Source organism: Camponotus floridanus, unplaced genomic scaffold (assembly GCF_003227725.1).
Source record: "Camponotus floridanus strain SB8 unplaced genomic scaffold, Cflo_v7.5 scaffold51, whole genome shotgun sequence".
Lineage (NCBI taxonomy): Eukaryota > Metazoa > Arthropoda > Insecta > Hymenoptera > Formicidae > Camponotus > Camponotus floridanus.
Genome location: NW_020229670.1, coordinates 37,153 through 63,905, shown reverse-complemented (window position 1 = coordinate 63,905; position 26,753 = coordinate 37,153). Strand labels below are relative to the sequence as shown.

Here is a 26,753-nt window from a genome sequence, read left to right as displayed (position 1 = left end):
CTGAGAAATTGATTAAGGAAAGAAAGTTAGAGAGAACTATTCAAAAATCGAAATTAAAATTTGATTTTTCTAAATTTTGTGTTTCTTATATAATAATCTAATATTTTACACTCTATTATTTGGGAGACAGTAAAATATAAATCATATAAAAATAAATATAATTGGGATAAATCTTAAGTTTTTCGATATATATTTGATCTATATAATTTACATATCTTAAGCAAACGTATAGTTTGCGTATATATTTGTATTTGCATAGAAAAGTATTATTTGTTTCATTATGATATTATGGAAGGTCCATCATATTGAGATGAAAACCATTATTCCACAATTCACATATAAATATAAGAATCTATCTAATGAATATATCTAATGAATATATTGGTATATGTGAAACTGTAAAATACTATTTATTAAATGTTTTCTTTTGTTAACCCTTTGCACTCCATGGCCGCTATGACGATAGATTATAATGAAAGTATAATGAAATTATTTATGATATTTATTTTTCATTTCATTCGATTATAATGAAATTATTTATGATACATGAGAGCAGCAGTAATAATAGTACAGTAATAGATTATTTTATTTGACATAATAATAATTTTTTAATGTTTACTAAAAATGCCTTGGAGTTGCTGATATAAAATTTGCTGATACAAAATTTGCTGGAGTGCAAAGGATTAATAATAGAAAGATTATTTTTGCATTTTTAGTGTATAACAATTAATATATGTAAAAATTAAATTTATTTAAATTATATAAATTTGCTCCATAATTGTATGAATAGCATATTTATAAAGTGTAAAATGGAAGCGAGAGAGAGAGAGGGTGAAGAGAGAGGGGGAGGGGAGGGGAGAGAGAGAGAGAGAGAGAGAGAGAGAGAGAGAGAGAGAGAGAGAGAGAGAGAGAGAGAGAGAGAGAGAGAGATTTTGCTTTATCAAGCTATTAAAACTCTTCATATAATGATGCAATATATGATTAAATAAATATTTTTTACATCAAAATCTATTTCGTACATTTTATTACAATTTCAAAACAAATATTTTGTATAGAAGTAGAAGAAAACCCTATATTGAAACTACATTTAATAAAATTATATTTAGAATCACGAGCAACAGATTTTCACTAAGCAATTAATTAGTTGTGACACTGGCTGCTACTGCCAAAACGACGTTAATTGCGACTATTCAAGAGATCCTTCAATGAAATTTCGTATGATTAATTTATGACGAATTTTATACGCTATTACTCGATGTATATTATAGATGCGGACAATGTATTGTGCGGGAGAAAGTAATACAAAAATACTTGAAATTCGAGAAACTATATTACGGAACGCGCAAAATTTAAAACTCTGGCGTTTCATAAGATTTTAATCGAACGATACTACTTCTGCTTTGCACATCTCGGTCCAGAAACAGCACAACAAAGGAGAGAGAGAGAAAGAGAAAGAAAAAAACCTATTGACTCTTTTTCTATTTTGCGTCGGAATTGCGCATGTTATTTTTCCTTCTCCCAAATCCAATAAACTTCTTGACCTCGCGTAATTAACAAGACGATAATTAGCAGAAACTTTGGTAAAATTCCTATAAATAAAAACTTTTAATGATTTGTCTGATTGAGGTTACTAGAAATCAGAGTAATGCATAATGTAATAGATGAAAAAATGAATCATTGGCTGCGTTCAGCAGAAAAAGCTGCTTTGCAACTGTTGTAAAATTCGTAAACCTGAAGCTCTTAATTTTGACTGAATCTAAGAGCATACATCAATCAGATTCATGAATGTTATAACACCTGCAAAGCAGCTTTTTCCTGCTGAACGCAGCCATTATCATAGTACTTTCATTATTTTTTTATATAAATGCATAACATGAACATAGATTATTAATTTTTTTATTAGTAACTATATGTAAATTTTAATAATTATGTAATCGCGAAGTTCTAACGTGTATTTAGCCTCAATTAAGTCAAATTTAAAATAATTTTACTAAATGCCACAATTATTCTTTGAAAAATTCATCCTTAATTTTACTTAATTAATCCTTAAATTATAATCCTTGTTGAATGAAAGAGATTTAAGTAAAGATATATTTTGTGTATAAATATCTTTACAATTAAATCAATATACATATTACATATATTACTTCATAAACAGAGAAATAAGAAGAGAGAAAAGAAAAAAAAAGAAAAGAAAGAAAATATATTTATACTTTTCTCTTTTCCTTCTTTTTTTTCTTTTCCTTCTTTTTTCTTTTCCTAATTTTTTTTCAGAGAACATTTATGTCTTTATTAGTTAGGTGAAATTAAATTAATTCTTATTATTTTGTTATCTTGATATTTACATCAATTATTCATTTTCTCAAGTTACGATACAAAACTTATTCCATCCGAATTTCGTTAATAAACGATCTTGTTTCAACGATTTTGTTGAAATATATATCCTTCCCACATCTTCCTATTTCAGTGGTCGTCGTACGATCGTTATTCCTGAACCTGCTGCGATTCTCACGTAATTAGCGAGGCCACGTGTGAGCAAAACTTGGCCCATAAATTTCAGAAAATGGAAATGGCGTCACATCCGATCTCTCTCGCGATCTTTCCATCTTTCTCTCGGCGTTCCAGCCCCGCCTGCCCGGCGCATTAAACGCTATTCTACTTTCCAGAATGTCTCTTTCGCATTCTGCAGCCATGTAGAGAAATCAGAGAACTCTACCTACGCCGATCACGTATTGTGCGCTGAAGCCAATCTGTTCTCTTCTGCCATCACGTTTGATGGTTTATGTCATCTGTGTTGTGCGCGTCTATGCCCCGCGATTCACCTTTCCAACTTGGGTAAGATGTCAATCATATTTCGTCCCAGGAGTTTTCCGTTGGCGGAATTCGAATTTTCGGTCGCTTTATCGCAGTGTTCGCCGCCGAATCACAGCATTTCGTAAAATTATGAGATTTCTTGAACGACAAATCTGTTATTAGTTAAGTAACAAAATTATAGACCTATCATTATTTTACAAACTTCTTATCGATAAATATTTTCATATTTTTGCTTTCATTATTTTATTTGACTTTTTAAAATATAATGTAAATCTCCGTATTTAAATAATGTTTAAGTATTATGAGCTCTTTTCTCATAAGTGTATTAAATTCTATATAAATTCTATATAAATTTTATATCTAAAGTGATAGCCAATGTTTAGTAATTTTAACTTTTAACTTTTTAATCGTTAGTCTTTTATAACTGAAGATTTATTATGTATAGTTTAACAGCTGAAGTATTATTAATTGAACTCTTCTCATTTGTAGTTGGAAAGTGATTTACTTAATTAAAAATATCTTTCATTACAGTATTTAATTTAAGAATTTAATTTAATTAATTCAAGGTTTTGATTTCTTACTATCTTTATTCACGCATAGTAAGCAATTTGGACGTATCTCAATTAAAGAATTTTGATTTAATAAAGCCTTAATAAAAATATTTTTGCACCAGAATAGCCTGCGAGAATAATAGATATCGCAAAATACTTATCATAAATATGATTGTATTAGTAATATACGATTGTATTAATGAAATAACTGGTCTGACCGTATTTCCGCCTTTCTCTCATCAAATTCAAATTCGTACATATGTCGAAATATTTGCTTTACCGGTTCGTCGGGCAAAGAGATAACATCCCGTTTTTCCCACGCAGGCGGGCATGCGATTGGATCGGTCTGTTTTATGTTCAGAGGATGGCTTCAAAAATGACTCACGTGTCTGTTAGAGGGCTTTCGAATGAACGACAAACACGAGACTACAACGATACTGGGCAATTCGGCCGTCGTGATTTTCAAACCGTTAACAGTCGGCCGTTGAACGGCGCCGATGCAAACGCCAACAGATTAATGCTAATTTACTCGATATTTACGCTTCTCTCTCGACACCGTGGCTGCGCAACATATTTCCATTGTTTTACTACAATGTGTCAATATTGAATAGCGTACAGCAATGGGGCCATCGGGATATTTACTATAACGTTGTGCGCGTAGGCCTTAAAATGTGAACATGTCATATGAAACTGAATGTTCGATTATTAAACATGGAATTCGATGTTAGAGTCGACCAAAAATAAAAAAATGTTACTTTTAATTCTCGAAATAAATCGGTTCGATTTATTTCGGATTGATATTATATGTTTATTGATCGTTTTTCCTATTTTTAATTTTACATATATGTAGATATTATATGTATATGTATTTAGAATTATATACATATATATACATATATATGTGTGTATATTTAGTTATATTTTATTATTTAAATAAAAATGTTTAATTTACTAATATTTTTTCATAAATAAAATATTATTTTTAACAATGTTTGTTAAATGGATTTAAATTTTAATGTTTAAGTTGAAGAGGCATATATATAACGTGATTCTCGTTTCTAAATATCTCCAAGGAAATCAAGTGCCACAAGAGACATAACTTGTAAGAAAGATGTGTCCGCATAAGTGCGCATAAGTCTGCATTCAATGCATAATTCAATAGATATATATATATATATATATATATATATATATATATATAGAGAGAGAGAGAGAGAGAGAGAGAGAGGGAGAGAGAGAGAGAGAGAAAAGAGAGTGAGAGAGAGAAGAGAAGAAAAAAAGAAAAATATATAGAAAAATATAATAGAAACCAGTATATATAAAAATAATATAAATATAAATATAAATATATATATATATATATATATATATATATATATATATATATAAATCTCTTTAGAGAATAGAGCTGATTCGTATATCTTTTGAATAAATCAAAGATTTGTTTCTTTCTATAAATAGCGTTGAAGAATTATGACATAGCATACAGTACAATAAATTTTATAAATAATTTTGAAAGACAAAATAGATCATTAATTAATAATGAAAAATATATATTTAAGATATATTTTTTCTTTCAAAGACAAAATTAGAACAGTTTTGAATATTACAAAAGGTTTATCAAGAAAAAAAGCATTACCCGAATTTATATATATATATATATATATATATATATATATATATATATATATTTCAGCATCAGAGTTATTAAATTGTCACATTATTATATTTATATATTTATATAATATAAATATTTATTCTAATGAAGAAGATAATTGATATAATGCATATTTTCTCTCTATATGACGTTATCTTCATCTACTTGATCTAATTTTATAAAATATTAAGTAGTTATATGTTTTTATTCTTTATGTTTTAATATATATATATATATATTTTTTTTTTAAATATATTTTTATCTCAGTAGAGCTGTTATTATTTCCTTTCTCTGTATCTATACATATGTGTGTTTGTATAGTTCTTCACACAGTTACAATATCTTCTTTAATTATCTGCTTGATGATATAATATTTTCGTGAAAATAAATTTTGTATTGTAAAATAAACTGTACGCTTTCATTATTAAAATATAATGATGTATGTTTGAAGTGTATACGTGTGCATAAACTTTCGAACGTATGATAACATTTTTATTAAATTATATGTATATACATTTGAATATCTTTTACAGTTCTCATATAATTGGATATATAGAATCTTTTCATAGAAGCAATATTATAAATGAATATTTACATTATATTGCATAAAATACATGATACGATGATATTGCATTTATATAATGGTAAAATATATATAACAATATATGCGCTAGATGTACGCTCCATTAATTTCTTTTATATTTAATAAATAGCAATTAAGAATTCCAAATTTAAAGAGAAAATGTTTTCTCGGATATAAAAAGATATCATATTAATTTGCATAAATAGTTTTTTAATTATAATAGTTTTTTCAATTTTTTTTTAAATTTACATAAATTATTTTTTTAAATTAAGATAAATTGTTATTTAAGTGAACGCGTTTTAGACTTTATATGTCCAATTATTGAAATTAATTTGAAATGCAAAGAGATAATATGTAGTTTACATTTACATAACAGAATGTTGAATATTTCGAAACTGTAACAAATTAATTGTCGCATGGTATTTGACTATTGTTTTTTCCAGCATATTATTGTTAAGACACGTGGTAGTCATTCCAACACAACTGCGCCACTCGAACAAGAAGGTAATAATGCAAGAGGCTCTGTATATTGTCAAATTCTTTTTAGAAATATATTTTTATAATAAAATATATTTAAAATATATTTTATATTTATATTTTTTATATTTTATATTTTTAAAATATATTTAAAATATATTTTTATAAATATTTTTTATAAAATGATATATTAAAAAAATTATTATAATTAATAATTAAATTACTATAATTATTAATAATTAATTAATTTTCATAAATAATACGAAAGTATATTGTATCGATAGATTTTTATTAAAGTGCGTCTTATTTAATACATATTTCAAATAAAAACTAAAGCACAACATTTAATAATAATTATAAATTATTAAATCCTACTGTATAAAAATTATTTTGTAAAATTTAAAAAAATTATAAAATTGTTTTGTCACAATCCTTGAGAATTATTTCTCTAATAATGTTTGGAGAGAGAGTTATATTTGATTTTAAACATTATTAAAGATAATTTTGTGAGAAAGATCACAAAAGTTATCAGTAAAATATATTCTGAAAAGAGGTAGCAAAATAACTGTATATTTTCTTAGTATCTTTTGTGATTTTCTAGGCTTAGAAAACAGACAGTTCGCACTCTTTTGTTCTACTTCTTTTTTAAATATACTTTCCTAATATATATAATAAATGCAATTTTTCTTGTTTTTGTATAATAAATAGCAAAATGTTCATCGAATAGTTTTTGTACAAAAGTACAAAAACAAATTTATAAAAAGAATCTTATTCTTATTTTTATTTATAAAAAGAATCGAAAAAGTTTGTATTGGTTGTATATACTAGGAGAATATGTTTCGAAAAGAGGTAGCGAAAGAATGAAGTATCTTTCGCAAGTTGTTAGATCTAATGTTTTATCTGATGCTTTAAAATGTTTTTCTGATCTGAACGTAATTTGTTATTCAGAATTCATGTAACGAACAAATTATAATATCGATTTCAGTAATAAGATTAAATGCAACATAATGATAGAAAATAATAATGTACTAACTGTTTAATTAATAATTAAATTTATAATTTAAGAAGCAAAATATTATATATAAATTTATCTGTATTATGTTACAATATTTTACAGTAATAAATTAATAATAAATTTAATAATAATTTAATAATAATAAATTAATTTATTTTATGTCTACCATTCATACATCTTCTTATAATGTGAGATGTGTAATATAAATACTGTTATTTATCGCATACTTGTGTTCTATAAAAATCTGTCATGTCAATCGGTAAATTATATTCTTGAATATCGTAATTTAATTTAAATTTATTTATTTTTAATTTTATATATTTATTTATTTATGTAATATGTAGATCTCTTACAATTATAAAAAATAAATTACATATTATAAATATATATTATATTACAAAATTATATAATACATTCTCCTAATGAATACATTTTGATGTTGAAAGGCTCAGTACTTGGAAGAATTAACCTGAAGGGAAAGCTAAGTAAACAAAACATAGCATTATCACAAAGCACATGTATTGAACGCATCAAATACGTTCGCTACATGTGACTTATGACAATACTAGGTTTTGTTGAGCACACATTAGTGCGTCGATTTCAATGTATCGCGTATAGTTTGCTTTTGCATGATATCTCGATTTACGATTATTGTTAGCGAAAGTCGTATTTTCGGTGCCAACAGGATTAAATCTCATTGAATGTTGCTAGACAATGCTCAATGGAAATACGCTTTGCTTCGACAAGCGATTCGGCCCGAATCAGTTGGAGTTCAATCGATTGCTCGATAAGAGCAGATGTGATCGTCGTCGTCGTCTGTTGTCACATAGACTATACGTCAATGTTACTATATAATATTTTCATGTAGTTTATCGATTACTGCAGCCTCTTTTCTTCCTAAAATAATTTTTTTATCTTGAAGACATATGTGTTATTTTGATGAATTTTGGCTTGGTTAATTTAGCACGATTTATGCGATATCATAACATTTAACATTTAAGCTGCTATGATATTATAATGAATTATATCTAAATGAGTTTAAGTCATTTTGAAATTAGAATGTGTTCTAAAATAAGAGTTAGAGTAAACACACTCGTGTCGCATTGATTTCGTCTTCTTTCGTTATAATTTTATATCTTAATCCTTACTTGAAGTTATTCGAAGTTACTCAATTCGAAGTGCGATCTTCGTGTAAAATGAAAATTTTTTTGCAAATCGGGACTGTTGTGAAAAGTGTCGTTCGTTCGTCTGTATCGTGAATTCAAGAAAAAGTATCGTTAAAAGTCCAAGTCGCGCGTCCAAGTCGAGAATGTTGTGCAAAGTGTTATGCGTAATAATTGTATGAATTTTTCGTGAGTGAATTGTGCGAATTGTATGAACTTTTTGCGAGTATAACGTATGTATCATAACTCTAATGACGTTGATTCTAACAATATAAGAAAAAGGAAAGATCTAGAAAAAGCATCAGGAATCAGGAGGAAGATTTATTATTTATAATACTAATTGTTATATAAATTGCACATTAATTCGGTTTGTTTATCTGTATGATTTAAATAAAAGAGAGCTACAGAAATATTTTTATCAATATTTTTTTATAAATATTTTCTGTAAAAATATTTATTTAAAAAAAATAATCTTTTTAAAATTTATAAAATTATTTCATTATATGTTTCTTTATTAATGCATGCATCAACTATAAAATTTAATACATATAATACTAACTTTTTGAAATATTAATTATTTTGAATGCTGACAATTTGGATATTCTATTTGTGTTACAGTAACTGTGTCAACGTAGCTTCGTCAATATCATCAACTCTTTGTTGCGTAATCGATCGATTAGTGACAAACTTTTATTTTATTTTGAGATAACAGATTCGTAGATATTATAGATGTAGATTGTAGATAAATCCGTTTCCTTAAAATGGGTAGGTTAGAACGAATTAAACGATATTTAATATATTCTTTTAATATGCACTAATTATACTAATTACAGGTATAATTAAAGTATAAATTAAAGAAACATAGAATTTTATTTTACATTTTATTTATTTTATTTAATAACAAATGTATTAATAATTTTATTGATAGTAAATAATAATTTTGATAGTAAATAATAATTTTTTCTTATAATGTACCGATTTACATTCTAAGGATTTTGGCCCATCCGTTTATTTATATATGTTATTAGAAAATTTTAATTGATGCAAAATTAAGTTATCAATTAAATTACATGTAATATGATAAATGATATATATAAAAAAGACAATTAATTTTGTTATCAATAATTATATACATACATACATATATTTAATTAATGATAACATAAAACTAATCAAATAATAGGTATATTACGGAAAAGAAACAACAACAATCTTCGAAACTTTCGAGAAAACTTTGATACATTCGAATATCGATTTAATATGCTTTTTTAAAAAGCAGACTTCAAAGTAAGTTTACAAACAGAGTGTAACATTTTTAATGCAATATCTTACTTTATTTCTACATCTTATTTGAACTTGATTAATATTTAGTTAATACTATAATAACTTTAATAAATAAATTATTAAAGTTACCTATTTATATTAAATTTTGATCTACTAGGAAGTAAATATCGATGTGTGTAATCAGAATGATCGAAAATTTCTCGTCTCGGAACGGAAACGGTAAAGGAAATGAGGTCCATGGTTTGTTTTCTCAAGAGTTTAAGCAATCCGGAGCATTTGAAATCGCTGACCTAGGTTCATACTATTCCATTCTGCTTAAGCGGCCGGCCGTGCAATTGTCAATAGAAGTTTGAAAGCACAAATCAATGTTGATTGGATTAGTATAAAAAGCATAAACCAACTTGATAAAAGTCATATTAAAATTTTATTTATCGTAATACGATATTTCTAATTTTGATAATTTAAAAATATATGGTTTTTATTATATTATTATTCTATATTTCTTTATTTTACAATTATTTGTTAAGTGAGATATTTATTTCTCTTTTTCTTTTTCGCTTCTAAAATATACATTTATATGTCTAATTACAAATTATGATGTTTTCTGCAAAAAATATTCATATCTTGCTTCAAACTAGATTTTGCAGTAAAGAGAATTTTCCCTTAGATTACAATTCTTAAATGATTTTACATCTCTTTGCTTTTATTTATACACAATTGCTCGCAGTTATTAGCACTGTGAAATAATAATTTACTTTTTTAACAAGAGATTTTCTCGTGTACTAGTACATCTTACGCGGACATTAATTCAGAGTTGATAATCTCTTACATCATTTCTCAAGCCGTCTCGTTACGAAACGTGGTGGGCATTGTAAGTACGCGTACCTTTGTCGTGTGTCTCTGGAGATTTTTCCAACCTGGGGATGAAATGCAGCTTGCAATTAGATCCACCTAGCACTGTATTTGCGGAGCTGAGCACGAGATACTTTCCATCTGCACAATTTACATCTCTCCCTAGCCTCTCTTTTTCTCCTGAGAGCACTTTCATAGGAATTATTACTCAGTATTCATACAATACTTCTTTCCTATCGTGTTTAGATTAACATGATCTATCTATAGAATGTGATTTATTTAACAAATACGACATATAGTCTACAGGGCTATACAGATTCATAAAAGTTTCGACAGTTTCATTTTTCCGCGTTAATTCCGTGTATTCACGAAATGCATTGGAATATAGACCCCGCATCGGCATCGACCAGAATTGCTACCATCTGCCAATCCAATTATTCCATAATCAGTCAACCAATAGGAGAGAAACTGTCTGGACTGCATTCCACGTTTATTAGAGATATAAACATAATTCGATTATGTTGATAATTTCAATCTTTGATCAATTAAAATGATTGATTAAAACTTAAAAAATTGGATATATTTTCTACGATAATATTAATATTTATTGTATTTTTATTATCTATTGTTCATAAGAAGAAATCTATACAGAAAAATTTATTATAATAAGAAAAAGTTTGAAACTTTAAATTAAAAGATTTATCATTCATTAAAAAATCTCCCTCATTGTTCCTGAATATGCTGCAAACGATATAATATATAATATATAATCATATTTATTTCATAGGCATATATTTATTTATCATGCAGCTATAGAGCTATATATTAAAAAATGTTTTTAACTTTTAGTATTTATTGTATAGTGCACATTTTGAATATCTTGTTATCATTATTATTATAATTACATTTTCTCCCCTTCAAGATACATTCTTTAAGATAAAGTCTTGGAACATTCTGCTAACTTTGTTCGAAGAAACGTTTTAAAACGTTTGCCTACGAGAAAGTAGTTTTTTCCTTTAGTAGAATAAATTACACGTCATTTAAACGTTTGTTTAGTGTACTGGTATTGCAACTTTAATGAAGAAAAATCTCACATCGCATATCTTTTAGGCAGCATCGTAACCCTGGTATCAAGCCAACTAGATTAATCTGTTTTAGGGCAATATATCATTGCTAACGCTTATTTCATAGTCTGTCAGTTCTTCCAGTGCAAAAGAACAATTCTGAGATTTATATGGAAATTTGCCGTTCCTCTTATATTTCATGTATTTTAGTTGGAGATCTCTAGGGTAAAAAAATGTACCTACACAGCATATGTCGTCTCTTCAAGTCTCGCTCGCGAGCATTTTTATCCGCCATTCGATTTGCATTGTAGATTTAACCGGAAAAAGCGCATAGAGATTTTTTTAGATAGAACATTAGAGTTATATAATACAGTATCAACGTCAAGCGTTTATGAAATTATCACATATAAAAATTTTAGTTTCGCGTTAACAATATTTCCATGTTAATTTCAGAGAACTTAAAATGTATCTAATATTTTGGTAGACGAAAAAAATATTCTAAAAAATTCAGAGGAAAAAAATATTCTGTAATTTTACGTCATAAAAATGTCGAGCTAATTAATCAAACCTGTTTGAATTAAGGCGTTTCAACATGAAATCGCGGAAAACGACACGGTGCGTGTAAGTACGGTAGAATTTCGCGGTGAATCTATAGTTGCAAAGGCAGAGCTTCACCGACACTGCTTGGTGGTTGGTTAAGTAACGAGCAGTGCATATTTAGCCGTGGCTTCTCTGCAGAGACATGCAAATGTACAGCGATGGCTCCTCTTGGTTGGTTGCCTCTATACTACGTGAAATATACTCCGCTTCATGCTTAATCAAGATTTCGCTGGCCATTATACTCCGGAGAACCATTCTTCATAAAGTTTTGCATTTTGATAAATCTCCGATGTGTAAAGACAATATAAATTTCTATCTTTGATTTTTTTTATATTATTTCTACAATAATTAAATACATATACATATATAATAATCTTTTTATTTGCTCATTAAAACTACATATGGTTTATGTTATGTTATTTTTGTTATGTTTTATGTTATTTTATTATTATTTATAATTATTGTTATTTATATATAATTTTATGAATATGTTATTTATTAAAATTATATAAAGATTGTCAAATTAATTTAATTCTTACAATTATAATTTTATTTCTGTTCCTTCTAAATATAGAAAATAAATATATGTAAATATAGAACACACTGTACGAGTGTATATACTATTTTATGTATGTGTGTATATATATATATATATATATATATATATATACATATATATGATGATGAAATGAAGACGGAATTTATTTATTGTTCGCATAAAATTAATGACACTTTAATCATATATTCACACACAATATAAAAATTTAGAAAAATCGCACATTTATATTACATATTTAATGTTTTTTATTACATCGTGGACAGCAAACAGGGTATTCAGAATGACGTTCTCCAAGATGTTGTCCTGCATTCTTGTTACAGTTACATCTAAAGCAAATAATAATATATATCAACCTTAGATCAATAATTGAAATTTTTAGTGGAAACCAATATGTACAGGGAAATATTAAGTTTTGTTATATAATTTATAAATTATTTACTCTTCTATATTGTATTTATTCTGCGACGTGCATGTTACTTTCACACATCTTTGCTGATCTCCTGCAGGAAGTACTTCACTAACACAGTTCTCTATAATAATTTTTATGACAAATTAAAATATGAAAGGAAAAAATATCTCTTTTACATGCAGGATATACAATTGATTTTTTAAATGATTTTTGAATATTTTTATACACATACATATACACATGCAAATATTAATAAATATTAATATGTATAAGATAAAAGATTAGATGAAATGATATAATTGAAAAAAACTTTTATTTTATTTATTATTTATACAAAAAAGAAGTTAAAGAATACATTTAGATCTTTTAATAATCTAATTCTTTTAGCAGAAACAGATATAAAGTATAAGATATAAGATTAAGATATAAGATATTTTCGCAAACTTATTTAAATTATCCTATACGCATTGTATGAAAACGAATAAATAAGTTTACAGGATCTCATAGTAAAGTTACATACCATATTTAGGAATCTGCATTGAATAATGCACGAACAGAAGGAAAATGCAGAACACTGCAAAACGTTTCATTGTGTAATATATGTTGTTACACGAGAGAGATTCAACGAACTGTTATGAAGAAATTTTAATGTCGAACTAAATTTATAATGCTTCGCATAGTTGTAAGGTCAGAGATGAAGATAAAATTGTGAAACTGTTTGCATCTTGCGCTTGATTATTCCCACGTTACATAATATAGTTTTCTGTAATCATGCTTTTTTATATGAGCTAAAGACGATAGCGTGCAATATTTACAATATATTTGATAATTAATGAATAAAGTAGTAAAATTCATAAACTATATTGTGTACAAAACACATTTTAGCATTTCTCTCTATAGCTAAATTTTACATTATTTACTAATAAAACAAGTAATTTTTTATAATATAGGTTCGAAAAAATTCAACATAAGTCTGCAATTTAAATTTAATTTTTTTAATGCAATATTACAAAATTATTTTTTCTTAAATTACGAACAGATTAAATAGTTCAATTAAATTTAATTAAAGTGCGTTTCTTTTTAAATTCACCTTTTTTGCTTTTATTAGAATTATTGTTGCCGACATCGATATCTTGCTACAATTTTCCCAACAGCAGACAAGCTTAACCGAATTAAATTGAGCAATGTTAAATACAAGAAGCTCGCACACGCATTCTGTAAGTGGTATTCTCAAAGGCATTTTGGATTTGGTCACAAAGAAACGTAAGAAAGAAACGCACTCACAGAACTACGCCGTATCGCGGATATGTCGTCGGTAGGTGAGTCCATTCCCAGGGCTTTGTTGAACGGGATTGATACCGATCCCAGGGGACATGCCGAGCTAGAAGATCTCTATTATGTCAAGGAAGGGCGAAATGAGCTTCTTGGGACTTTCGTTTCGTACGTTCTCGCTCAAAAAGTCGATCTCACTCAATAGGAATTATTTTATCGTTGACAAATTTTTGATTTACAAAACAGATTTATTGACTTAATTTGCATAATAAATTAAATCGGAGTAATTTATAGCTTATGATTTTAATTGTATAGACATAATTAACATTAACATTTACAGCATTAATATTTTTGTTGGATTTATTATAAATGCTATTGTATGTCAAATAACGCGCAATATGAGGCTATAAAAATCAATACGTTATCAATAAGTATAAACAGCGGAAAGATAAAATGTTAGCATAATTTTACATTTGATAAACTTAGAGTTCAAGTATTGAGTGCACTGTAATAATTCTATTCGTAATAAATTTATTTTGTGTCTTATATTACAGCAAAAATATTTTTTTAATAAATAATAATTTAATTTAATAATTAATTAATAAATAATAATTTAATAATTAATTTAATAAATAAATCTTTAATGCATTTTATATAGCGTAGAAGGATTTTTTGAATTCTATAATAGAATCTCAAAATAAGAAAAGTATACGGCATCGTAAATTTTAAAAATAGATATGTATAATAGATCTGTAGCTGCTTTCAGAACATACAATTTATTACTATCGACAATAAAATATTCATATTGAATTGGAAAGACGTATTAAGATTTAAAAATATATCGTGATAAAGCGCAAATATAGCAGCAATGTAGTTGGAAGTTGTAATAAAATTTTCTACATGATATTTATTTATATATATTTATTGCACAATTGATTTATTGAATTTGTTTTGATGTTTATTATAATGTATAGTTACATGTTGGTAAATTAAATATGCATTATTAACGCAAATATGTTTTAAATGATTTATGAATGTTCGATATGTGAAATATTAAATCGGAAATAAGATGTCTATACATTAATCCAAGAAATCAGGTCGTGTATGAATTTGGAGGAAAACGGAGTAAAATCCATCACAAAATCTGGCACACAACAGGGTCGTAAATAATCAAAGGCTCTTCGGTGCTGCGACCCGACAACAATATTGTAACACTGGGACTACCGTCGCCGATAACATACGATTGACAGGATAGTCTCTATCGGCGTATATCCTATCTTCGTCTACGTGACAGGTACCGCTGCAGTTGCACTGGAAACGGGCGATATGTATAACGTGAAGATCTCCGACATCCGCGAGCATGTAATAATTTTCTCTCTTTAATTGTAATAACTCGTCGCCGTTGTTGATACTCGAGAAAAACAAATTTGTATTGTTTTCCCTTAAAACTCGTTCCGGTAGAATAGCGGCATACCTCTTCTTCATTTCCTCCGCGTCTTTCATCGTTTGGCGAGCTTTCTGCAAAAAGATTTCGCATGAATTACAGCGTTGCGAATCAATGCCACAATAATACAAATCTAAAGTTCTATGCATTGTGCTTCGCAAAGTGTTCTGCATTGAAAACCCTCCTCTCCCCTTTTTTCCCCGCGTCTGGCTGACAATATCATCGACTTCCCCCAGTGCGCGATGTTTCAATATTTCATCGCTTCCGCTTTATTCGGCTGTACGCGAGCGTGATAAAAAATAAAGTAGGTTATCGCTGTCGCGCTCTTACCACGATCCTCGACTCGCTCTGTTTATCTTCGGCGAGCTTCCGCCATTTTAGAAAGGCAGTCTTATATATACTCTTTGCTTTTTCGTATTCCGGGTGAATGTCAGTAGCGAGGCTCTTGTATCCGAATGCGCCAGATGCGCTGGTATTGCCGTCTCTTCCGTAAGAGCTACCGCCGAGGAACCAGACGGTGTATCCTCGCAAAATTGGATATTGCTTTGTACGCATGTACCAATATAAGGAAAAGTAGAGGGCGAGCTCTTGATTGGGACCACTCTTGCCGGAATTCTCGCCGAGATTAAAGGTTGGTCGACCTCCCAGCAAAAGACATAGTCCCAAACTCCATTTGTCCTTCGTAGGAAACATCTCCCACACCTTCCGGTCGGTCAGAGGACATATCGGACTTTCCTTCATTTGCTCGTACATCTCCAACTTGGTAATTTTGTTCTCAACCGCCAGGATCATTAGCGACGCGATCTTTACGTATTCCTGCGCGAATTCCTCGACGGTTCCGCTACAGGTGGAGTTTAATTTCAAAGGGGACAGTCCCAATTTAAGGGCTTCCCTCGCCATACACTCTATAGCATCGGCGTTGCACGCGATCACATATTGCTGTACGAACTTATACCTCTTCTTCTCGTTCAATTGGGCGTCCGCCCTCATCTTCCGGGAGCCGGATTCCCCTAACAACTCGCGTACGTTTTGCGATACTTTGTCGACAAGTTTATACTTGATCAAAATCGCTAGAGCTTTTTGGTTCTTTGGATCGTAAACACACGGACCACCTCCCAATTGTTCCAATGGTTCTGCTAACATGTCAGATGTGAAGAGAGTGATGATTTTGGCTGGATATGCCAAACGTGCCAGATCACCACCTGAAAAAATTATCTTTTAATTTTGCCCATAATCTTTTAATTATTATTTAAAATTGAAAGATCTAATAAGATCTAATTTATATTTTTTTCTTTTAGAATCGTAGAAAAAGGTACATGTTTATATATATAACTATCTATACTATCTATAATAACGACGAAAGTTTCTTTTCGATAATATTGTTAGACATAGTTGAGAAAAGTTAGATATATAAAGAAAGAAGAAAGAGAAAAAGAATAATTGAAAAATTATTTAAATTTCTTCTTTTTTCTTTACATGAAAATTTTTTTCCTTTTAACTTAAGAAACAAACAAAAAAAAATTATATTGTATTATAATTTTTTATATTTTAAATTATAATTTTTCTCTTTTCTTTTTTTTCAATACATTAATATAATTGAAAGATCAAATAATCAATGTAATTTAATTTTTATTGTAATATTAAATATTAGTAATGAGGAAATTAATCTGTCTTAGATTACATTTGTCTGTTTAATAAGATTATGCTTAGACTTTCGATGGAACATAAGAATCGAAATGTGAGTTGAAAGTTTCATCAGAGAGAAGCGACTAATAAAATTTTCTCGCACCTAACTAAACCATTTACCTCTTATCGCAGAAAGTTTATTTCTCACGATATTGATCTCCTCGAGAGTCGCATTAGCAGCTTTTAACCTGTTGAGAACTCTTAACTTATCTTTTAATGTAATTGTATTTTGCGGGCAGCACAGAAGATCATCTAGATCTCGCGACAGCATAACTATCAATAAGTCACGTTTTTTCAGTCGTTTACAGTAATTCACGATCTTCTGCGTAATTTCGACTGTTTTCTCATCTGGTTGTCCATTCATTCCGGCTTCAACGAAAGTTATACGACTGTCTAACTTTGGAAACGCTTCTGGAAAGTTCCACATCATAGAGATCGATTTGCGAGGTACCACTATAAATCCTCTTTTCAGTTGTTTGCCAACCACTTTTTCAAACGCCGAACTCATTGTAACAACTTCCTTGCCCCAGCCAACAATATGTAAATTATTTTTTATTTTATACTTGACATTGTTAATTGTTAGCGTCGTACGACCATCATACTTAATCTTCTTAGGTATAATTATTGATGGACAAATGCATTTTATACCCGCTTCGATGATAGCACTGAGATCTTTACGAATCTGTATCCATTGAGAATTTCGATAGTTTACGTAAATTTATATACTAAAGCATAAAGACTTTGTAGAGATCTCTAAAATATTATTTCTATAATTATTATAACGTTATAACTTTTATCATGCTCTTCAAATATAAACGTATGATATAAAATTATGCCATTTTATTATTGTTGCATTACAAACTGTTAATATTTTCGATTGAGTATTTATTATTAACAATTTAAAATATGCATAAATATTGTCATGTGAGATCAAAAATATTATTCCTTTTTGAAAATTTTATGATTGGAAACATTTATTTATGAAGATTATTTATATTGTATATATATCGATAATGTACATGGAAAGAATGGAATGTAGCTTTTACTAAAATTGATGTTAATATGTGTGTATTTAAAACATAAGTCGAATATAAAATAAAAAAGATAAAATAAAAAAGTCGCATATGAAAGATGCATATGAAGATAAAATAAAAAAGATAAAATAAAAAAGTCGCATATGAAATAAAAAAGACAAAAATTCTCTTTTTTAAGATTTAATATAAATTATATATAAAAATATATAATATAATATATATAAAATAAGATATAAATTTTTTCTTTCTTTTTTTGAGTGATTAATATGCATATATATATATATGTATATATATATATATATATATATATATATATAAAGACAAGAGAGAGGAGAGAAGAAAAGAGAGAGGGGGAAAAGAGGGAGGAAGTAATAAGTATTCATGGTATTTAAAGCATAAAAAACAACTTATTCATTTGATACGAAGCAGTAAAAATTTTTTATGTTATGATATAACCTGCAACATTGTTTTTTCTCCGCGTAACTTTTTCATATCTCTAATTTCTTTCTGTCGAATGTTTGCTTCTATGTCGGAACGCGCATTTTCTATCGCTATTCTATCAAATCGTCTTCGTTTTAAAGAAAGTTTCACATCCTCTATGACTTGCTGTCTTTTGGCTTCTTTCGCCGCAATTTTTCGCGCTGTTTCTTCTTGTTTTAACGGATCGATTTCTTCCTGTTTGCGATATTTGTGCTTTCTTTCATGTTGTTGCATGATTTAATAAAACTTTTATGATTTTGTGAAAATAGTAAAATTATCGGAAATAACTGATATGGAATATTCTCATGGTTGAGAGTTACATTTTAGGTTACTGTGCTGAATATAATTTCATATTGTTTTGGGTTATCTTGTTTCAATCGTAAAAAAGTTCGTAAATTAATTTTAATTTATTATATTAATTTTTATATGAATTTTAATGTAAAATTCATTAAATGCGCGTATGATTATAAAATTCCTTTGGTTTTAATCGATTATTAGAAACAAGAAATAATTATTCAAGAATTAGTACACCTGTTTTTTTAATTATATATTTATTGTCTTTCTTTAAGTGTGTAATGAATAATTACGATATATTTACATTAATGAGTATTATTATCAAGCACTAAATAATTATAATTATCCCAAAAAATATATATATATTTAGAAAAATTTAAAAAAATAAAAAATACAATAACATTAATGTAAGCAAATTTAAAATTCTTATAAAATTATTGTATAACAATTATTATATAATTATATTATAATAAATAAAGATTCACAAAAATCGATTGATATGAGTGTATAATATTAATATATTAATCGTGATTATTAAATTTATGCCTTGTAACGTAATTTTTATACCTTTGATGAAAGCACCAAAATATTTCGTTGATGTATGCCTTTCTTATCTTTATTAATCAAAATACGAATAATTGGTATATAAATAATAGTATATATCAACATACATACATCAACATTACGAATAAATTTCTGTTTGTCTGACTTGGCTAGTTGATATGTTCAATGAATAGGTAACAATAATGTTTTAGATAGCGCAATTATCTCACGATGCATCAATATTTGACACGAACCTGCGAATGATATATTAGACAGAAGTCCGAGTGTCCTAAAAACGAGAATGCTATCGTTTCTTTCGAATAATTCAAGATTCTTTCGAATAATCAAGTTTTCTCGTTTAAAATTATCATCTGTTTCTTTACTAATTTAGAAGCATCATGATAAAATAAATAAAAATCACAGACATTTAATGAAAGGTATAATTATCTTTTCTCATTTAATTATTATCTATTTTTTATTAATTTAGAAGCAATATGTTAAAATAAATAAAAATCACAGACATCAGACATTTAATAAAAGATATAATTCAATTTATATATGAGATGTGTTCCTGATGTGGTCCATTAATCCATAATTCATGGATATAGCACTAAAAGGTGATTTTATCAACAATGTTCTAATTCAAGATAGCCTCGAAAGTGAATGCAGATGTCAGTACTAAGCAAGCTTTAACAGAGAGAAGCTTGAGAGGGGCCATGCTGCCATTTTTCAGGGAACGTTTTCCCTACATCGTACACTAGCGGTGCGTACATCCATTTTATGCTGCCTGGAACTACATGGCCACATCCACTTTTAGGTGCCAATAAAACAGTTGATTTTGGTTCATGTCCGTGCTACATTCACAATTTATAGACCAGAAATACGTCTCGTATATATATACGATATATAGACGATAATATAGACGTAATTAATAATAAACGTTAGCGCGATTTCTTTTTTCCATTCAAGCATATATTCTAAACATCAATATATGCTATTAATAAAATTTTATGTAATATACATTGTTGTAATATACATTGTTTAGGATATTTTATTTTCGTCATAAAAAATAGAAAAGAGAGAGATAAAACTTATATAAAATTCAGTAAATTGAATTTTATTTGTTAAAAAACAGTAAATATAATATTGAATATATGGAAATTAAATTTTTTTATATTTCTTAATAGTTTATCTTATGGAACATAATTTTAAAGTTATCGAGATTCTCGCAAAAAAAAAAAAAAAATAAAAATAAAAAATAATCATATTAACAACCCAACATTTGTCATTCGAATATTAATTTTCGATTAGATATAATTTTTTATTTATCTAACAATAAGGAAAATTTATCTGAATTATGTCATGCTTGATGCCATTTTAAACATAAAAATTCATTTCATTAATCTATTTTAATTATTTTCAAACAGATTAAATAAAATATAAAAATTTTAGTTGTTATTTTATGGATATTTAAAGTTGTAAATTATTATAAGTAACAAAAAAATTCCCGATATCATTGAAAACGAGAGCGAGAACGAATAGAGCAAGCGAGATGATGTATCGTAAAAAGAGTTCCGAAATCTCTTACGCGAGATTTCTTTTCTCTAATATAACATTTCACGAATATATGTATGTTATCTTACTATAAAAAATAAAATGCATTTTATTTTTTTTGAAAATAATTTTAATGAAATAATGAGAATTTTGCGATTAAAATGACATCAAATTCGATATAAATCGGAACCCTCTCTTCTTCTTCTTCTTCTCTCTCTCTCTCTCTCTCTCTCTCTCTCTCTCTCTGAGTGATTTAAATATCTATAACCGAGAGAACAAATGTCCATAGAAAATATTTCGACTCTAATATTGGACTCCAGGGAGTACTTCCTAGAAAGGAATAAGCATGACAAATGGTAATGCTTATGATTTTAACACAAAGGAATACAATAAACCATAATAATCCAAGAACTCGAAGAAGAGAATATATTGGATAGAAATGCATAGTGATTGAAAATGATTAGAAACTAAAAGACAGTATGCATACAATCTATTTATTAATAGTAATACTATCTTGTAATTACATTTTATAATTAAATTTTATAATTTAGTACATTGTATTATATAAAGTATTAATCATAAAAATATTATGCTGGTATAAAAATTATAATAAAAATATATAAATAATGTTGGCTATATTAAAATGGAACATATGAATTCTTTATATTTTATATAAAGGAAGAGACATTTAAAATATTTTATAACATCTATATTTTTCGAATCTTAATTATAAAAACTTTAGAAGAATCAGTGATTAATTTGACAAATTCTATACATGTATTAATAATTAAATTTTTAGATAATTAAAAAAATGATTAATAAATATTAAAGATTAAAGTTTACTGCTAATTAGAATTTATAGAAATACGGTTAAAAAAAATGTTTTTATTCCACAGCAGGCATTTTTTGTGTTTTGTAAATAAAAATATAACATAAATATGACAATGAATATAGAAAAATATTTATTTCATTTTTGAACATTACGTTAGAAGATTCAGTATCTTTCGCGATTGAATAATTTATTTACTATCAATTTATATACATAAGTGTCTTGTTATACTCTGGTGTTACCGGCATTTCGTGCACATAGCACGGAATGAAACCAGAAATTGTGCACATTATATATTACCCTCTGAAAACAATCATGGACATTGGCTTTGTAGTTCATGTCCACGTTTTCAATGTCCATAGAGAGAGTGTCGCTTTCAGGGATCATCTAAAAGCAGGCCATGACATCTGTCAGTCTTCTCTCTGGTTGCACGAAAAATGCGAAAATGGTCGCTCTCTCGAGTTTCTGTCTGGATACGTATTATAAGAAAATTGAACACATAAAAGAGGTTATGAAAGAGAAAAATATATTAATCGACGTACAACGTTCCTAGAACAATACGGACTGTGCGAGAGTGGGAGTGTATGAGACTTTTTTTAGGAAATGATCGGTGTTCACAAAAATTAAGGCGACAAAATTATGAATAATATTGAGTAACTGATAGACGGTTTACTTGACTTGCACAATAGAGGCTGGAAATTTATCTCTGGAAATAATGGAAAACCGTTACGTTTTATTTCATGTTGCATTAGTGCTAAACATTCTTATTCTAATTGTTTCCTTCACGGGAGTGATAAGCTCTCCCGCGAAGGCATCGATAATCCAGAAACCGAATATCATCGAAGTTATGAAGAATGACACAAATCTATGTGCGGCATCTAAATGTTTATATGAATCAGAATATGCAAAACTTTGTGCATCATTGCCGTATCCTACAGTTCCTTTGGACTTTAATGAACAGAATTTAAATATTTTCCTGTGTTTAGGACTTTATGATGCAGCATATAAGATTTGTCAATATTCTAGTCAGAACTCTAATACAACAATATTAACTCTAAATTTGGAGAAATTTGTTCTTAATGCAACTCTGAAAAAAGAAAAGGATTTTTGCGTTAATTTACAAGGATTCACATCATCATACAATCAAATAGATTCATATTTGAAAACATTGATTGAAATGCTTAAGGAATTGAATAAATGTCAGAAAATGTGTTTTGACTTCGATGATAAATTGAAACCGTTATGTGCAGTATTTGCTTGGATCAAGAAGTATGATGACAAAAAAGCAAATAGAACAGGAACAAAACAAAATTTTGTAATAAATGAGACAACAAGTAATAAAATAGAGTATAAAACAATAGAAGCTAATGAAATGAAAGAATCCAATGAAGAAAAATACAGAAACAATAATAAACTTATATCTAATATTTCTGAAAACAGTAATGTTGAAAAAACTTCCTTAAATGTGACTCAAACTGAATCAACCATACATGCAGAACTTGATATGGAGAATGAAAAATCTGATGATGAGAAGTTAAATAAGGCCCAAAAGAAATTAAATACTGATTTAAAAACATCTGCTCATAAATCATCTCCACTGCTTCACGAAAATAAAAAGATTGATGAAACTGAAACTGTTAAAATTGTGAAACCTATAAAAACTATCCTTCCAATCCCTCCAAGTGATTTGCAAGTTTCATCAATGAACAATCCTACAAGTAATGTGCCAAAGAAGGATATAAGTAAAGAAAAAGGAGAAGAATTTAAGGAAGAAAATAGTGATGATTTAAAAACTAGTACATTATCTGAAAATACACAAGATTATATACAAGATGTTAAAAATTCAGATGGAGATATAGACACTACTAGAGATATAGAAACTAGCAATATAGAAGGTATTAATGTTGATAAATTTATATTTATCTAATTTATTTTTGAAAATATTTGAAAATTGAAAATGATTATATCTTGAATAAAAGTTAAAAAAATTGATTGGAGAATCGCATATGTTTATATAATTATATATTTTGTGTCAATATTTTTGTACAAAATAATCAACTTGTATCAACTTGTGTCAATTTTTTGTACAAAATAACTTATATAGAAGTATGTACATAATTATTGTTAAAGAACATTAAATTTCACATGTATATTTAAATATAAAATGTATATCTTATATTTACTAATCTATTTTTACAAATAATGTACTTTATAATATTTTTTTTTATAAATGTAATACACGTATATAATATATGTATATTATTTACTTAATTTTCAGATACAGATAAAGATACAAATCAACAATCAACAGGTAAGAATGCTGCACAATTGTTTTTATATTAATTAATTATATATAATGATCTACTTATATATACATTTTTTTAAAAGGGAATCAAAATGAAAATGCAGAAAGTTCTAAACAGGAGAATTTGCGGAATCCCAATATAAGAACAGAGGATGATTCTCATTTCTTTACTTACTTCACTGTGATTACAGTGGCATGTATTGCTGGATATATAGGTTATCATAATAAGCAGAAGGTGAGCTTAATTCATACACATTTATATAGCATTGTGTATTATTGTTTTTAATTTGTTTCATTTATCAATTTCTTTATATTTTAGATACTTGCTATTGTATTAGAGGGTCGAAGATCCAGAAGTAATCGTAGTAGACGACGACCAAGCACGGCTAATTACCGAAAATTGGACTGTACGCTTGAAGAAGCTGTTACATCGCAATGTAACGCTAATGTTACTCATGTCATATATTAACGCGAGTAAAATGTCACGAATTTTTATATCTGTATTATAGTATTGCAAGTGTAATATATATTTTGTATTTAAGCACATACTTTTTCTTAGTATATCATTTAATTTTCTAAAGATTATTTATATTTTAGCAAATCGTATATTGACCCATCACGACAGCAAAATTTATATACAATATATATATGTATATTTTATGTATATACGTGATGATACGATGTATTTCAAAAAATGATATTAACATACAATTAATACACATAATTATATATATATATATATATATATATATATATATATTTTTTTTTTTTTAAATTATTAAATCGAATGCATAATTTAAGATTTAAAATATAGTTTATTAATAGTATATTATGGAAATCTGCAAAAAAATTTTTTTTCTTTAAAGTTTAAATATTCTAAAATCATGAAACAAAATTATTTCGAAACTTTATTTAATATTTAATATTTTTCAGTTTTTAAATGATTTTGTGTTATCCATTGGTTGTTTACATAAAGTAGATTATAATATATTATAAAAATATTGTTTAATAATAATAAGTTTTTTCATATATATATATATATATATATATATATATATATGTATATATATACATATTTTGTGAATTTAACAATTTATCACAATATATATATATATATATATATATATATATATATATATATCTAAATTTGTTAAAATTATAATTATAAAAAATATATTATGTTTAAATATAACTAATTTTTACACAAATTAATATGTCAGACAATCCTTTAATTATTTATAGTAATATAATGAATAATTAATTAGATAACATATATGTATATACACACGCACACACTATGTATATGTAATAGTTTCAAATTGTATTTTTGCTTAATAAGTATCAGCATTAATTTGTGTGATATTCATTTATATATAGCATTCATTAATTTGTAACATTTATTAATTTTATTACTTAGAGCATTAATGTTCAAATATTATTAATGTAGTTCTGTTCTTTTATAATATATTATTTATTATATTATCAAATTTCATCTTAAAAATTAAAGTTTATATGTTAAAGTTTATTCATAAATATTCTTAATAGAACAATCTAGATTCATTAAAGATTTAAGATTCATTAAAATAGGATCCATCTTGAATATGAATAACTAAATTGGAAAGCTATGGTTCTTGATAAATCATTTGAAGCGATTATGCATATTAAAATAATTACATATATTGTCGAAAAATTAATTAATTCGCCTTAATATTTCAGTACCTTTCGCAGATAGAAAAAGATCTTATGAAACTATATTATATTTTCAAGTTTAAAAATATATGAAATAATAATGTCTATAATAAATATCTTTTACTTTTTATTAATTGCTAAATGTATTATTGTTGCAGAAAAAATATGCTTTAAGAAATTAATATATATGGATATAGCTAATATATAAGTTTTATAAGACATTGAATTCATAATACATATTTAACAGAAAGATATCAGATTATCATTTTCAAGAATATCATATTGGAAAATTTGAATAAACCTTTATTAAATTTTTTTTTACGTTTCTGTTTATTCGCTCTTATATAACCTTATGCAGTGTATAAATATTATAATGTGTGTACATACATCCTTTCCATATTTTTAATAATTGTTTCAGTAATTGCTACATTTTACAATGCTTACTAAATGATGTTACTTAATATTTTATTTTTATTTGTATTATGCGTTTTTCGTTTTTGGTTTCTTGTAACAAAAAAAAGCTTCTAATATGCAATATTGAATATGCACTATGATTTACTAAAATGCACAGTTGATCTTTTAATTTGAAATTTTA

At 27.0% G+C, this 26,753-nt stretch overlaps 2 protein-coding genes across 2 annotated transcripts; one reads left to right on the top strand and one right to left on the bottom strand.

Annotated features, from left to right (window-relative positions):
• Positions 1–15,342: 15,342 nt before the first annotated feature.
• On the bottom strand, positions 15,343–19,307 carry LOC105251991 (glycerate kinase). Its single transcript, XM_025412485.1, has 4 exons — positions 18,921–19,307; positions 17,551–18,112; positions 16,075–16,946; positions 15,343–15,818 (listed from the first exon to the last, which is right to left on the bottom strand). Exons 1-4 carry the CDS (start codon positions 19,176–19,178, stop codon positions 15,471–15,473), a joined length of 2,040 nt encoding a protein of 679 aa, XP_025268270.1. The 5' UTR covers positions 19,179–19,307; the 3' UTR covers positions 15,343–15,470.
• Positions 16,179–25,092, top strand: LOC105251992. The gene is made up of 5 exons (XM_011259148.3): positions 16,179–16,375; positions 22,545–24,059; positions 24,443–24,475; positions 24,553–24,704; positions 24,789–25,092. The coding sequence occupies exons 2-5, from the start codon at positions 22,880–22,882 to the stop codon at positions 24,936–24,938; spliced, it is 1,515 nt and encodes a 504-aa protein (XP_011257450.2). The 5' UTR covers positions 16,179–16,375; positions 22,545–22,879; the 3' UTR covers positions 24,939–25,092.
• The last annotated feature ends 1,661 nt before the right edge of the window (positions 25,093–26,753 follow it).